This window comes from Rhinolophus sinicus, linkage group LG02, assembly GCF_036562045.2.
Source record: "Rhinolophus sinicus isolate RSC01 linkage group LG02, ASM3656204v1, whole genome shotgun sequence".
Taxonomy (NCBI): domain Eukaryota; kingdom Metazoa; phylum Chordata; class Mammalia; order Chiroptera; family Rhinolophidae; genus Rhinolophus; species Rhinolophus sinicus.
Window position 1 is genome coordinate 30,446,278 of NC_133752.1, and position 14,823 is coordinate 30,461,100.

At 37.5% G+C, this 14,823-nt stretch overlaps 1 protein-coding gene across 1 annotated transcript in view; it reads left to right on the forward strand.

Annotated features, from left to right (window-relative positions):
* Positions 1–14,823, forward strand: part of PAPSS1 (3'-phosphoadenosine 5'-phosphosulfate synthase 1) — a 95,828-nt gene that overhangs the window by 28,953 nt on the left and 52,052 nt on the right. The window contains exons 6-8 of the mRNA XM_019741988.2: positions 9,528–9,641; positions 11,967–12,078; positions 14,423–14,628. Coding sequence (XP_019597547.1) covers positions 9,528–9,641; positions 11,967–12,078; positions 14,423–14,628 — 432 coding nt within the window. The remainder of the gene's footprint in view (positions 1–9,527; positions 9,642–11,966; positions 12,079–14,422; positions 14,629–14,823) is intronic.

A 14,823-nucleotide genomic window follows, 5' to 3' on the forward strand; every position in this document is an offset into this window, starting at 1 on the left:
ACCATATGTAAATTCATTATTTTTTTCTCTTTTATAACATGATGTGGAATTTTAAAATACAATCGAACACACACACACGCACACGACTACTTCTGTTCTGTCACTTATCCTCCATTGATTTTTCTCACAAAGTTGAATCTTAAATGAATTAGGGGACACGAGGAAGCCTTTGAATACCTGATGTTCAGCTCAAAGTTTATGTTTAGTTAGTGATCAAGGAGTGTGTTTGCCTGCTACACCCTTATTGCAAGGTGACTTGAAATAATGTACACTTTCCATAACAAACTTCTCTCTGGTGATCAGAGGTACCAAATGCAGTTCAGCTTCCTTGTCATTTTTGCTAGGTTTTCCAAAAGTGGGTTATGTGAACTTACATAATAGAGTTCAGATATAGATTGGGAAGTGAAGGGGATGAATATGTAGAGTACAGTGGTGTTTTAAAGCAAGGAATAATAACCACCTCTGCACGGCCTTATCGTGTGTGTTTTGAATGGGAATGTGACGACTGAGGCTCTCCGTTACCCAGCGTTATGTGTAAGAACATAATGGTGTGTGCTAGAAGCAGATGTCATCGGCAGAGGTGGAAACCACCAGCAGTGACTCCCATTAGTTGAACTCTTACCTTGTACACTGCCCTGTATTAGTAGGCGCTTCAGTAGCATTACTGCATTTAATTTGCATTAAAATTCTGGCAAGTGGTTGTAATTATTCTCATTTTACTGATAAGGAAACAGATTCAGGGAGGTGAAGTTGTTTGTCCCAGGGTAGTTCAGTGGGGTAGAGTGGGATTGAACACAGCCCCACGGATTCTGCTGCCCACACTCTTGTTTTTCTACCACACTGTCTTTCCTAATATTTAGATTCTTTCCATTTCTGGTTTATTTCTGAAATATGAATCTTTTCTATAATTGTCTTTCACATTCCTTGGCCATTTGTTCCCTAAGTTTAGTTGGGATTAAGAAATTGAGAGGAATGGGCATTTCATTGACCTTAGAAAGGCTGTATTTTTAGAATACTTTTAAAATACTTCAGACCAGATCAAAGACAACACTGTCTGGGCTGGAAAGAATGTTTTATTATATAAAGAAATAAACTGCCATGCTTGTCCTTGGTTAGTATGAAATGTTTGTTCTATGTAGTGTGAAATAAGAAAAATGTTTATAGGTCATCTGCTTTACCCTGCAAAGCTGAGGCACGTTTTGTCAGCTGTATTATGATTTACTTAGGTCCTAAACCCCAAATCTTCGTGGTAAATGAGTGACTTGAGCCTATTATGCCATATATAATGAAAATTTCATTTCTAAAACAGTCAAGCTAATTAGATTTTATCTCCTTGTCAGGTTAGTTTGTTAGGTTTTTGAGGGATTTTTTCCCCCCCTCACACCAATTCTCTGACACCAACTGAATGTCTAACAATTCAATTCAATTCTGACACTAACTATCCAGAGTTAGTTTAGATCCTGCAGGTTCAAGGTTGTCTCTCAAGATAGCCTCTGCTTCAGAGGTCAGCTGCAAATAGGGTACTTCATTTCAATCCAGTGACTGCAGATTCGAGAGTTCCCATAACACCTGCCCCTGGCTTCAATAACTCTACCCACAGAACTTGGAAAAGCAGGTTAGGAACTGCCAAGAAGACATGCATATGGGATGGGATGGGAGAGGCATGGAGCTTCCATGCGCTCCCTGGGTACACAGCCCTCGATGTGTTCACCAACTCAGTTCTCTGAACCTGTGCTTTAGGGGCGCGGAGGCTTCATCATGCAGGGATGATTGACTAAATCTTTGGATATTGGTGATTGAACTCAATCTCTGTCTCCTGCTCCTCCCCTCTGGGGGTGGAGCTGAAAGTTCCAACCCTTTAAAGACTTGGTCTTTCTAGACTGAGCCCCTCAGCCTAGAGTCATTTCATTATGACCAAAACAATCTTATCGTTCTGGAGATTCCAGGGGCTTTAAAAGCTCTATGCCAGGAATTGGGGACAAAGTTCAATTATGTATATTTCCCATTGGACCACAATTTTTTATAACAGCAAAGAGGGTAGTATGGTGTGGGGCTTCTAGAGAATGCAGGTGTTTGACTAGTTCTGTCTCCATGGTAATAAATGGAATTTGTTTTCCCCATCCGGTGCTTGGTATTACTTTGGAGACACTCTTCTCAATTGTTTTTTTATTGTTCTTTTCTAAGATATGGCATTGGTTTCACTGTCCGAGAAAAATATGTTTTTAGTGTGCTGTATGATGCGTATTTTAGGATGATGGGTATTTTGGTTAGCGTAATATCCTCTGTCATCTCTGGATTGTCTTATTTCTCTTCCGATCTGGCATATGTAATATAACTGGGTAGGTAATTGTGGTCATTTATATAAAGATGGAATTTCTCACTATTTTTGTCAGAGCATCTTTATTTTCTTAATGTGCTTCAGGTAGCATATATTTATTCAAGAAAACGGGAGACACTGAAAAAATACTGAGGATTTTCAGATTAAGAGATTTTTTTCCTAGCCCTTGAATGGTCACTAGATGGCCTGCTGGTATTGCATTTTAACTTGGCGTGTTATGACATGAGGAAGGAGGCTTCTTGCTGCTGGTTTTAATCTAAAGTGATATTTTAAATACTGTTTTTAAATCTACCAGGAACTCTAGATTTATTAGTGCTATAAATTATTTAAAGGTTTGTCTTTTTACGAAATGGTGGTTTAGTGCTCTAAATGGATTTTATACTGCACATAAAAACCAGACTTTGCAGCTCAGTTTTAAAGTGTTGCCAGAATGTCGTTTGGTGTTCATGCTTTGGATGCATGTAGTTTAGATAATAGAAATTTAATAGTTATATAAAAATATGAATGAGCTCTAATGTTCAGATCTGTTGAGCAGATTTGGCTCAAGAAAAAAGGGCAGAAAATACTTTAAGAAAAACTTAAAATATGGAATCACTATGTTTATTAACATGTTCAGAGTTCTTTAGGAAGAGTGAAAAGAGAAGGCAAGAGCTACTACGGGTATGTGTTTTTAGGTAGTGAACATTGTTCTGCCTGCAGGGTTCCAGATAAAAACAAACAATTGTCTCTTTGAACAAAAGTATGGATACAGCGTATGTTAGATCTAGATTGCATGTAGTCAGTCAAGCAAAAAAAGTTTTGAGTATCCATGTGACATTTTAAAATTAATATTTAAACAGTCATAGTATCTAAATATTTCTAGACCTACTTCATTAATTGTTTCCTGACTCCCCCGTCAGGAAGGACTCTTAGGGGCACCCCAAAATCCCCTCTACCCTGAAATGCTGGGTGACTGTGGAGCTTTTAAGATTAGGTGAGGGGTTTAGGTATGTAAACACTTGCTCTTGGCTTGGCTTGTCATCTGTTTTTGTTTTAAAGTGAATTCCTGAAATAAAGGGTTTTATATGTACAATTTGAAGAACACATTGTTTTCTAATAGCTGACTCTGTCTCTGGAAATCCTGATGAATCCCAAATAAAATGGATAGCTCACGTGGCAGGGACTGCATCCTTTTGTCCAGATTCACGTTGAGATTGTTTTGCCCCTTTTAAGTATTTAGTAGTGGTTTTGGAAACTGAAAAGATTTGTCACTAGAATGTGCTAGAAACTGGCTATATCTACATTTAAATAATTCTTTTTGTATTCTTGATAGAGTTCTCTTCTCTCTGCTGTGGAATCTATGTAGAACTGGCTTCCTCTGAGCAAATACTCCATGTTGCTGTTGGTTTATGCTGTTATGTACTCACTTTTTCTTTTTGAACAAGAGAAACAATAGCAACTTGAGCTTTCATTTTGGCATTGGTTAGGCATCAGAAGAATTTCGTATTTAAGTTGTGAGGCTACAATTCATTTAAAAATATTGCTGGATGTGAATTTTGAAAGGGGAAGAATTTTGTGACATGCTTGTAATGAAAAATTTATTTTGACTCAAAAATAGGGAAAAAAAATCCCCTTCTTAAAAAGAAAGTGATTATAGCATCTATGTTCATACATATAAACCAGCACGTTACTAAAAATGCATTCATGCTAAAGCTATGGCTTTATTAGTGCACAAAACAGTCAAAAAATAATTTGGTTGGGCTCGTAGTATAGATGGTACTCTTTTATGATTAAAACCGTTTCACTGCGTTAGTTGATTTCAAGTTTGTTCTCCGGCATGTCTCAGAAAGCCACAGAAAATAATTACAGCTTTTACATTTTAAGTAAATACAGTTAAGGTGCTACATTTTATTAAAATGCATGATTAAAGTATAAGACTTTCCTATTGTTATTCATTCTTGAAAAGCACAAAAATATAGAAAAATGTACATCTGCTTTCCCAAACTTCCTTTCTGGAACACTGATCTTCTGGGGTAAAGTCGAATGCTGCAGTCAGCAGCAGGGAAATACCATTCAACTATAGACGAATGTCACAGCGAAAAGGTTAAACAAATTAGTTCTCTTGGAGACACTTAGATTTGCTTACAAATTATTTGTGCCTTTGTTTTTTTTAACCTTGGGGCATGGTTGGAAGGAAACTGTACACGTGATACTACATACAAACATTTGTTAGCTCTCAGTTCTTACTTTGGACATCTCTTCAGGGAGTCGGTTTCTTATACCCGTGTACCCTCCCCGTGTTGGGTTGCTGTGGAGAGGGATGATTCCAGGTGAGCTAAGGAGCGCAGACCTGCCATGTTCCTGGGGCATCACAGTGGCACTGCCGCCGCTGCTCGTAATCAGCATCTGTGAACTGAATCTACTGATGCTGGCTCAGGAAACCAGCCGAAAACGCCCTGTTGCATCCAACAGACTGCATAAGATTAGAGTGTTGGAAGCTGTCCTCTGACTCTCCAAGATTGTGGACAATTATCAGCGGTAAATGTGGGCGAGGGGAGAATCGTCAATTCGCAGCAAACATAAAAAAAGGTATCCTCTCCTTACAATAATACAGGTTTCAGAGATGGCAAAGAAAGCTTATGTAGAGTTGTCCTATCATTGAACTTGAGAATGAAATTCTTCTGTTTCCTGGAGTCCCTTTGTCATTAGTTCCCAGACTGTGGATTCTGGTTTTGGAGTTCTAATGAGTCCAGAATGGTGGAGGTTTTCATTTTATCAACAATGATGGTGTTTGAAACGGTTGGTTGAAAATTGTTCACTTATCCTTCATAGAAATGTTTAGGCCTAACTGAAATGTTAAGTACCTTTACTTTTTAGCAAGAACTTTATCAACAGAGAAAAATCACATGCTGACTGTAAATCCTAGGAATTATAAATGTTTAATGCAATCATGCCAATAAACTAAGAACAGCTTGTGTGACAAAATGTTTCGTAACTGAGTTTTCATGGGAGGAACAATAAAGGTGTTTTTCTTTTCTTTTCTTTTTTTTTTTGAGGAGAATAGTTTTGGGACCTTAGTTCCAACACTTATCAGTCAACTGTACAACTTTGGAAAATAACTTTCTGTGGCTTCAATTCTTCTCATCCGTGAAATGGGAAACAATAATAGTACCTGCCTCAGAATTGTACCGATGATTTAATTACTGTGTGTAGAGTGCTTAGAACAGTTCCTGACATAGTAGCAAACACACTCTAATTACTATTTATTGAGTATTTATTGTGTGTTAGCTGCATTGGAAGACAGGATGGCAGGGATTTGGGACAAGTTAACAGCCTCTCCTGAGCCTTAACGTCCTCATCTGTAGGAGGAGGATAGCAATAGTTTCTTTCACCGTCCTAGGTAAAATCGCACGAAGATTAAATGAATTCTTATGAAGCCCTTAGTGTGATGCTGCTATGATGGAATGCATCCAGTAAATGCTAGCCCCACAGTTCAGATACTTTAGTCATTTAATTATCACAAAAGCCCTGAAGTAAACAAACAAATACTTTTTAAACAACTGAGGAGGACATTTCAGAGACCTTAGGTAACCTGTTCAAGGTTGCACTGTTAGAATTTGAACTCAGATCTTAGGTACCAACATCAGAAATAACTGGGCTGTAGACCCCTGTCGCTTTCTTGTATCTCTTTTTAGTTTTGAAGATGTTGTGTCCCTACTGTTTTGTGATTAATGCAAATATTTAAGTCTATTTTGTGAAACTTTATCATGCTCTTCCTCTCCAAAGTCCTAATGAATGTCTGACTTTTTGTGTAACTTAAGTACACTTTAGCCTTTGTTCCTAGTGTGGAGGATTTTGGTTCTTTATTTTGCAGATGGAAAAACGTGCTCGCCTCAAGTTGTCTTTGAGAGCTTTATAGATCCAAGAAGCTAAATGAACCTACAGGGTGTGTGTGCAGTTCTCTTAATGCACGTCATGCTACTCTTGCTGGAAAAGTTGATTCTGAATTTTTATTTTCTAGTTGATGAAGCAATAGGCTTTGCACAGACTGCCGACACTACCAATTGTCCTGTAATGGACGTATGGGAGAAGAACAATTGGGAGGGCACATACAAAAATGATAATGATACGCATATATAGGATGATTTGTTTTTCTCCTTTCAAAATTCTCTTTACTGCTATTTTATACTTCAAAATAAACATATTACAAATAATTCCTAGAGTTAGAGGCACAGAATGGACTACATTAGGTTAAGCTAGTTCTCTTGCTAGGTTTAAATGAGAGTCTTTTCTATATGTGATTCCGTCTCCAAGTGCACAATGAAATCAAGTATTACGTATGAATACATTGCATATGTTTATTTATCACTTCTTTGGCTCCTTTCACAAAATTTAAGACATGTCCTTTTTAGTTGGGGTTCATTGGAAATAATCTGCCTCATTCATTCAAGGTTGCGATAGTATTTATATTTACAAAGAGACGAGGGAGACAGCTGGTGGAAGTTGTCTGTCTTGCTTCGACATTGTTCTTTCATGCCCTGCTGTCATCCTTGCCTTCAGTAAGCAATAAATACCCTCAGCTGTGGGTGCATGCTGGCTGCTTAATTGTAGAAGACAGTCTGGAAGGTGCATGAGATGTCCTGTGCTGCCAGGGTTTGTGCTCCAGGCACACACTTGTCCTATGAGCAGTGGGGCGGGCACTCAAGGGACGAAGGGGTCTCCAGAAAGTACCCTTCATAGCTGCACTCCAGGAGCAATCTCGCTGACGAAACTTGGCACCGCCACAAGCAGTATTTCTTTCTTTCTTTTCTGTCTTTTAGTTTCATTCTTTTTTTTTCTTTTTCTCTATGTTTGCTCCTCTTAATTATTTGTGGATTTATAATGAGAAACATCAGAGGCCTTGAATTTATCCGTAGGAGGAGCCTGATTTTGGCACATGACTTAGCCCATGCTGAACTGTCTTCTCTTTTGGTCCATCTTTGAAGGAACAGAGTGTTGGAGAAATGTGGAATCATTCTTTCCAGATTCTCAGAACCCACAGGGGCTGCTTACGTGGTAGCATCCAGGCCTTTCATGAGATCATCTAGCTTTGATATGCATATCTGATGCTGCTTTTTTCGCCCCCGCTACTGAAGGTATTAATGTAAGTCCAATATAAGTTGAAGATTCTTCCCAAACTTATTCCTCAGAAAAATAGTAGGGAGTGTCCTTAAAATCCGGGCTCTTTCATTAATATTTATTTTGAATTACCTTTTTTTATTGCTTTATAATTTTTTAATGGACTTGATTTTTTAGAGCAGTTTTAGGTTTACAGCAAAACTGAGTGGAAAGTACGGAGAATGCGTTCCCACATGCCCCCTGCTGCCCTCCCCCCATGCACAGCCTGTCCTGTCAGCATCTGTCACCAATGTGGTACATTTGTTACAGTTGATGAACCTGTATTGACACATCATTGTCACCCATAATGCACAGTTAACATTACAATTATATGTTCTCTGGGTTTCGACAAATGTATAATGACATCTATTCACCATTGTCGTATGTACACAGAGTACATTGGCTGCTGTAAAAAGTTCTCTGTGCTCTGCCTGTTCATCCCACCCTGCCCCCAACCCAGCCCTGGCAACTACTGATCTTTTTTACTATATCCATCGCTTTTTCTTTTCCAGAATGTCACATAGTTAGAATTATATGGAATGTAGCCTTTTCAGATTGGCTTTTTAAAATTAGCAGTATGCGTTTAAGTTTCCTTCACGTCTTTTCATGGCTTCCTTAGCTCATTTCTTCTTAGTGCTGAATAATGTTCTATGGTCTGGATGTATCACAGTTTATTCGTTCATCTACTCAGGGCTTTCTTGGTTGCTTCCAACTTCAGACAATTATGAGTAAGGCTGCTGTCAGCCTCTGTGTGCAGGCTTTTGTGTGGACATAAGTTTTCAGCTCATTTGGTTAAATACCAAGGAGCACGATTGCTGGATTATATGGTAAAGATTATGTTTAGTTTTGCAAGGAACCACCAAATTGCCTTCCAAAGTGTTTGAACCATTTCATTCCCATCAGCAGTGAGTGAGAGGTGCTGTTGTTCCACATCCTCACCAGCATTTGGTGGTGTCAGTGTTTTGGATTTTTTGCCATTCTGATAGGTATGTACCTGATGACATATGCTGTAGAGTATCATTTCTTTTCTTTATTTGTTATCTATATATCTTTTTTGGTGAGGTATCTGCTCAGATCTTTGGCCCATTTTTTAATCAGGTTTTCTTGTTGAGTTTTAGGAGTTCTTTGTATATTTTGGATAACAGTCCTTTTTCAGATGTGCATAATTTTCTCCCACTCTATGGCTTATCTTCTCATTTTGTTGAGAATTACTTTACTTTGAATGACATATTGCTTGGATGAGATACATGTATGAAAAACCCTCAATCACTGCCAGTTTTATATGCTCATTGAGGTTACCTGATAGATTTGGCTTAAAAAAAAGTTAAAGTAATTAAATGCATTTAGTAATTATTCCTAGGAGTATGAAAAATGTGAACAAGCTTTATAAGGATCACCTGATGAGCATAAGTGGCCATGTTGTCACAAGGATGTATGTGCAGGATAAATGAGAAGTACTATCCCCGTGTTATATAGACAGTTTAGGTAAGTGGACTTCAGATAACATTTCCAGACTGCCAGTTCATATGGGATCAAAAGTGCTGTTTCTCAAACCACAAAGGTGGTTATGAGTAAGGCTGACAGACTCTGGAGGTACTCTGCTGCATCACTGAAAGATGGCTTAGGTGACACTAGTGATAAAGATGCATACGAAAGCTGGACTAAAATGGTTTTGTGACATGTTCAAGATAATGACAATGTTTTGATTAATTTTTTTTGTTTGTTTCAAATTCCTTTTATTACTACCTTTTTGAGGTCATGTCTTCTGCAGTTGCTTGATTTTGACATATATGGTACATTCTAGGAATTTCTTCCTCATTAGATAATAGGATATTATGCTTAATGACTTCTTGTAGGTGGCATATTATCCACTTGAAAATAGACCAACTGACATTTGGAAAATTGGTTGGCGAGGCACAGCATTCAAAGTCCTTTTTTATACTTCTTTTATTAAGTCTTATTTTGAAATGTTCATTTCCTTCATTAAGATACCCTTTGAAGAACTCTTAAATTGTTGAATCAAACATTTAATTGTACATTTGTTTTTGTATAGGATATTGTACCTGTAGATGCCTCTTATGAAGTAAAAGAACTGTATGTACCAGAAAATAAACTTCACTTGGCAAAAACAGATGCAGAAACTTTACCAGCACTGAAAATTAATAAAGTAAGTGCTTTGTTGTTTTTCATACCAAGTGATTTAGCCTTATATACAGTTGGTAATCTGTAAAATTTTTGGTTTTATATCTGTGTTTGAGGACATGGGTAGTTGTGTGTTTCACAATTTTCAGGAATGGGAAATGTGTTTAACTTGTAAAACCATATTCCCGAATTACCATGGCTTTGATTTTCCTTTAGTCATAATATTTATTTATTTTTAAATATCAAAGAACAAAGATTGTGTAAGATTTTTAGGTTTGTCAGAAAGAATGGGTTCTAAAACATTAAGAAATACTAATCAGTAATCATTAAAATGAACATTTTTTTCCCCTTTAAACATGTTTCCTAATCCCCTGCCAAAACCCTAACTCTCCCTTTCTTATAATGTTAAGAATATTTCTGTTGTATATCTTAGCTCTAATGGTATCATTAGGTATTTTCCCAATTAAAAAAAAAAACTGCTTAAAAAAACTGCTAGATATGATGACAATGGAGACTATAATTTATCATTTTCAAACCTCAGAGAAAGTGAAATTGTGTCATCAGGTATACTTTAAAAACAGAAAGGTGGAGGAATAAGAACCTGGACTAGGAGCAGAGTCTCCAGCCTTTCTTTTAGTGTCGTAAAAATCAGACACATACAGGGAAGTGCCAAATCTGAAAGTAAGGAGAAAGGAAAAAAACACCCCCGAAATTTCTGAGCTAGGAGAAAGACTCTTCCAGTAGTTTTTCAAATCCCTGATAGGAGTAGATGATCCAATCTGCTTTGTGTGTCGGGTCTCTGAGCAGGAGCCCAGAAATGCTGAGAGCACAAACGTGGTGGAGGCAGAGCAGAGCCACTCAGGAAGCTGACTGCTGCAGAGGAAGACTGGATTTTGTCACTGACGACTTTGCATGCAATAAAAACACAGGAATGCACACGCGTGCACACACACAGACACAACACACAGAAAGAATGACAGTGAATGAATATAAATCTAGTTCAGCAATACATTACAAACCCAGAAAGATAGTAGCTTTTTTAAAATGTGAACTTTTTTCCCATACGGTGGTTTGTTCTTTGCACAGCAGTATGAGAAGTAATTAGTTAAAAACTTCCTGCTAAGTCAGCTGATGTATTAGCTTGGGCTGCCGTAACAAATACCCTAGGCTGGATGAGTTAAACAGCAGAGATTTATTTTGTCACAGTTCTGGAGGTTGGAAAGTCCCAGATCCAGGTGCTGGCTGATTTGGTTCCTGGTGAGGCTGTCTTCCTGGCTGGTTGCCAGTCGCCTTTTCACCATATCCTCACAGGATGGATAGAGGGAGCTCTGGTGCCTCTTCCTCTGCTTATAAGCACAGCCGAGCTGTGAGATTAGGACCCCCTTATGACCTCATTTAACCTTTATCACCTCCTCACTCACATTGGGGTTTAGGGCTTCGACATCATTTTGAAGGGGGCACAAGCATTTAGTCTATAATAGATACCATTTAGAAGGATTCCAATAGAGACAAGGTCTGTCAAAGCTTTAGGAATACTTAATACAATGAAACCTCAAAAGTGAAACAATTTGGTGCATGAATACAATTTTTCCTGTGAATTGAGGAATGTCTTACCGTGATTTAATTTTTAGTGGAACACATTGGTCAGCCTACTTTGGAATCAATCGTAAGCTATGTTTTACTGCACACCACTTGGCCAAATGCTTCATTTGAGAACCTTCATGAGAACCTCTGTGATGTATATACAGTACCCTGTTCGAAAATGAGCATATCTAGCTTACATTAATGATGTGTAGGTCATCGATTCTTGAAGGAATATGCTAGAAATCTTGAAAGTCCAAGAAATCATACAATCTTTGTAAAATGAAGGGTATTCATTCATTGGTGAGGGACTTTTTGGTAAATATTTTTTATTTGAAGTTTGTTTTTAGTTTAATACAGTAGTTATCAGTTTAGTTTTCAGACCATCATTGTTAGCATTTCTGCTGGTTAAAAATGCAAATTCTTGGGTGCTTCAGCAAACCGACTGAATCAGAAACTGGGGGGGTGGAACAGTCTTTATTTTAACAAGCTTTCCAGAGGTTTCTAATACTTATTAATGTTTGAGAACCACTGGTTTAAGAGATGCTATCTTTATTGGAAATGCTTGCAAGTCTAATGTTGTTTAAATTTATTAGGAGAAATGCATATGTTCCTGGTTCTTTTATTCTTTATTAGATTTGTATAATCTGTAATCATTCTTGAGATGTTTGTAGACATTCTTTTCAAAATTAAACCCCTAAAGGCTATTTTTGATTTTGTTCTTAAGTATATGAAATAGAAAATTTTCCTTTCCTTTCTCATTTACTAGGTGGATATGCAGTGGGTGCAGGTTTTGGCAGAAGGTTGGGCAACCCCACTGAATGGCTTTATGAGAGAGAGGGAGTACTTGCAGTGTCTTCATTTTGATTGTCTTCTGGATGGTAAGACATTTTACATTCAACGGTACATTGAAGGTGGAAGAGAAATCACACAGTTGCAGGGATTTGTTGTTATTTATAGAAATTTGTGGTAACACCTTAATGGAGGTAGCATTTTAAGATTAAGTTATTTTAGTACTGACCATTTTAAGTGGATTCTGAGATCTGTTTTCTATGTTTTATTTCCCTGATTGTAATTTATTGCAGGGGGAGAAGAAACACCTGGGGATTAGGGCTAAAAATGGATTTAAACAGCAAATAGTTTCTCTGTGCCATATCCACTTGATCATGGTTAGAAAGCTTCTCTCCAAAAAGTGCACATACTTACTAGATGTTGCTGTACTGAAGCCCATGCTTACTTTTAAGCCAGGCGTTCTAATAGGGAGTCAGGGAGTCCAAGTTAAGGAGACCTGAAATAGGTGGTTAAATAGGTTCTTACTTTTTAAAACACACACACACCAAAAAAAAAAAAAAAGAGAATTTGCCAAAGAATTTGATGTTCAGTATATTGTAAATATAATCCAGTTAACTTAAACTTTGTATGCTGTTGGTAAGATTAATGTATCACCTTAAAGGAAATATTGTTAAATGTTACATAACCCTACTACCACGTTTTTCTGTGTTATGATTTCTTTTAACTGGGCAGTGAAACAGATGTTATAAAATGTAATTTCTAATCATTCTTCTCGAGAAACTCTATCACAAGAACACAAGGATTAAATATTGCTTTTTGATTTTCTTTCTTGGAACTAATGGCAAAGTCTTTGTGGACTGCCTCCTGAGTAATGATTGTCTTGGGTTTGGTGCAAATCTACCTATTAATTTTCCATCTTCCATTGTACATAGTGGTGGTCATTTTAAAACAGCCAAGGTCTTATCATTGATTTTGTTGACATCTCTTGCCCAGAGGAGTCATGCCATGATTTCCCAAAAAACTATGGTTTCTATTCAGTATGTAAATAAGATCCATGTAGGAATTTGACAGTGCATTTTATTTTTCTAATCCGTGCACAATGAATAGGAAAACAAAAAACAAAAAACTTAGATCATGGAAGGTTGGGATCTGTGAATGTGCCTTTAGTCTCACTGGAATATATTTGGGTTTAAATGGAGCACTGGTTACTTACTACCTTTGTTTTTGGTCAGTGATAACTGGCATCGGTTCAGTTCTGATTAAAAACCAAGAAACAAAAAACTTTTTGCATGTTTTTGTGTTCGTGTCCCAAGGATACCCAAGTATACTCAAGTATACTTAACCAACTTGCTACTCAAAATGTAGTTATCAGTGGGGATTTAATTTTTTCCTGAAAAGGCCCTGAAACATAGTTCTTTGTCTTATTCATATATTGGAGGTACTCAGTATATTTTTGGTGTGTTAGACTTAACCAGTTGATTCTTCCTTTTTTTACCTTTAAATTAAAGTTTATTGGGGCAACAATTGTTAGTAAAGTTACGTAGATTTCAGATGTACAATTCTATAATACATTATCTATATATCTCACATTGTGTGTTCACCACCCGGAGTCAGTTCTCCTTCCATCACCATATATTAGAACCTGTTTATACTCTTCTAGAGCCTTGTTCCCTCCTCCCCCCTTACCCTCTGGTAACCCCTATTGTCTATATCTCTGAGTATTCTTTGTTCTTTCAGTTGGTTGTCTTGTTCTTTTGTTGTTTTCAGTTTATATACCATATATCAGTGAAATCATATGATTCTCTACTTTTTCTGTCTGACTTATTGCGCTTAGCATTATAATCTCAAGATCCATCCATGTTGTCACAAATGGTCCTATTTCATTTTTTCTTACTGTCGAATAGTATTCCATTGTGTATATATACCACAATTTCTTTATCCATTCATCTATCGAAGGACATTTTGGTTGTTTCCATGTCTTCGCCACCGTAAATAAAGCTGCAATGAACATTGGACACTTGTCTTTTTGGATAAATGTTTTCAGATTTTTTGGGTAGATACCCAGGAGAGGGATTGCTGGGTCATATGGTAATTCTGTTTGTAATGTTTTGATTCTTCCTTGATAAACAGTTTCTTTTACTTCTGTAATTCAATGCCATAGTTTTCCCCCAAAAAACAGTTTCATGAATTGTTGTGAGTATTGCTACCCACAGTGTTGATTCTCTTTTAATTTTTGTTGTTTGTTTTTTAATCTCTGGGGTTGTTGCTTGTTCTGTCTCCTGATTTCCTGTGCCAGGAAACAATTCAACACTGTCACTGGACTCAGACCAGTGACATTATGATTTGAAATGTCCATTGAAGTGAAAGGTGGATATGTAAGGCCTGTGGAGTTTAATCCAAGCTGTGTGCTCTGTGTTCTTTTGTGCTCTGCAGGGGGTGTCATTAACTTGTCAGTGCCTATAGTTCTGTCAGCAACTCATGAAGATAAAGAGAGGCTGGACGGCTGTACTGCATTTGCTCTGGTGTATGAGGGCCGCCGCGTGGCTATTCTTCGCAACCCAGAGTTTTTTGAGCACAGGAAGGAGGAGCGCTGTGCCCGACAGTGGGGAACGACATGCAAGAACCACCCCTACATCAAGGTCCTGAACAAACACTGCTGCACCGATTGACAAATAATGTTTGTGCTGACATGTGGGTCTTAACCTGGATATCAACTGTTCCATTGGGATGGGTAATACTTTGCAGAATCGAGACTGGATCTTAGATTAGTATGATGAGTACATGGTCTTATGGTCTTGTCCTTTCAGGCCAGATAAATATTTGTTCAACAGATA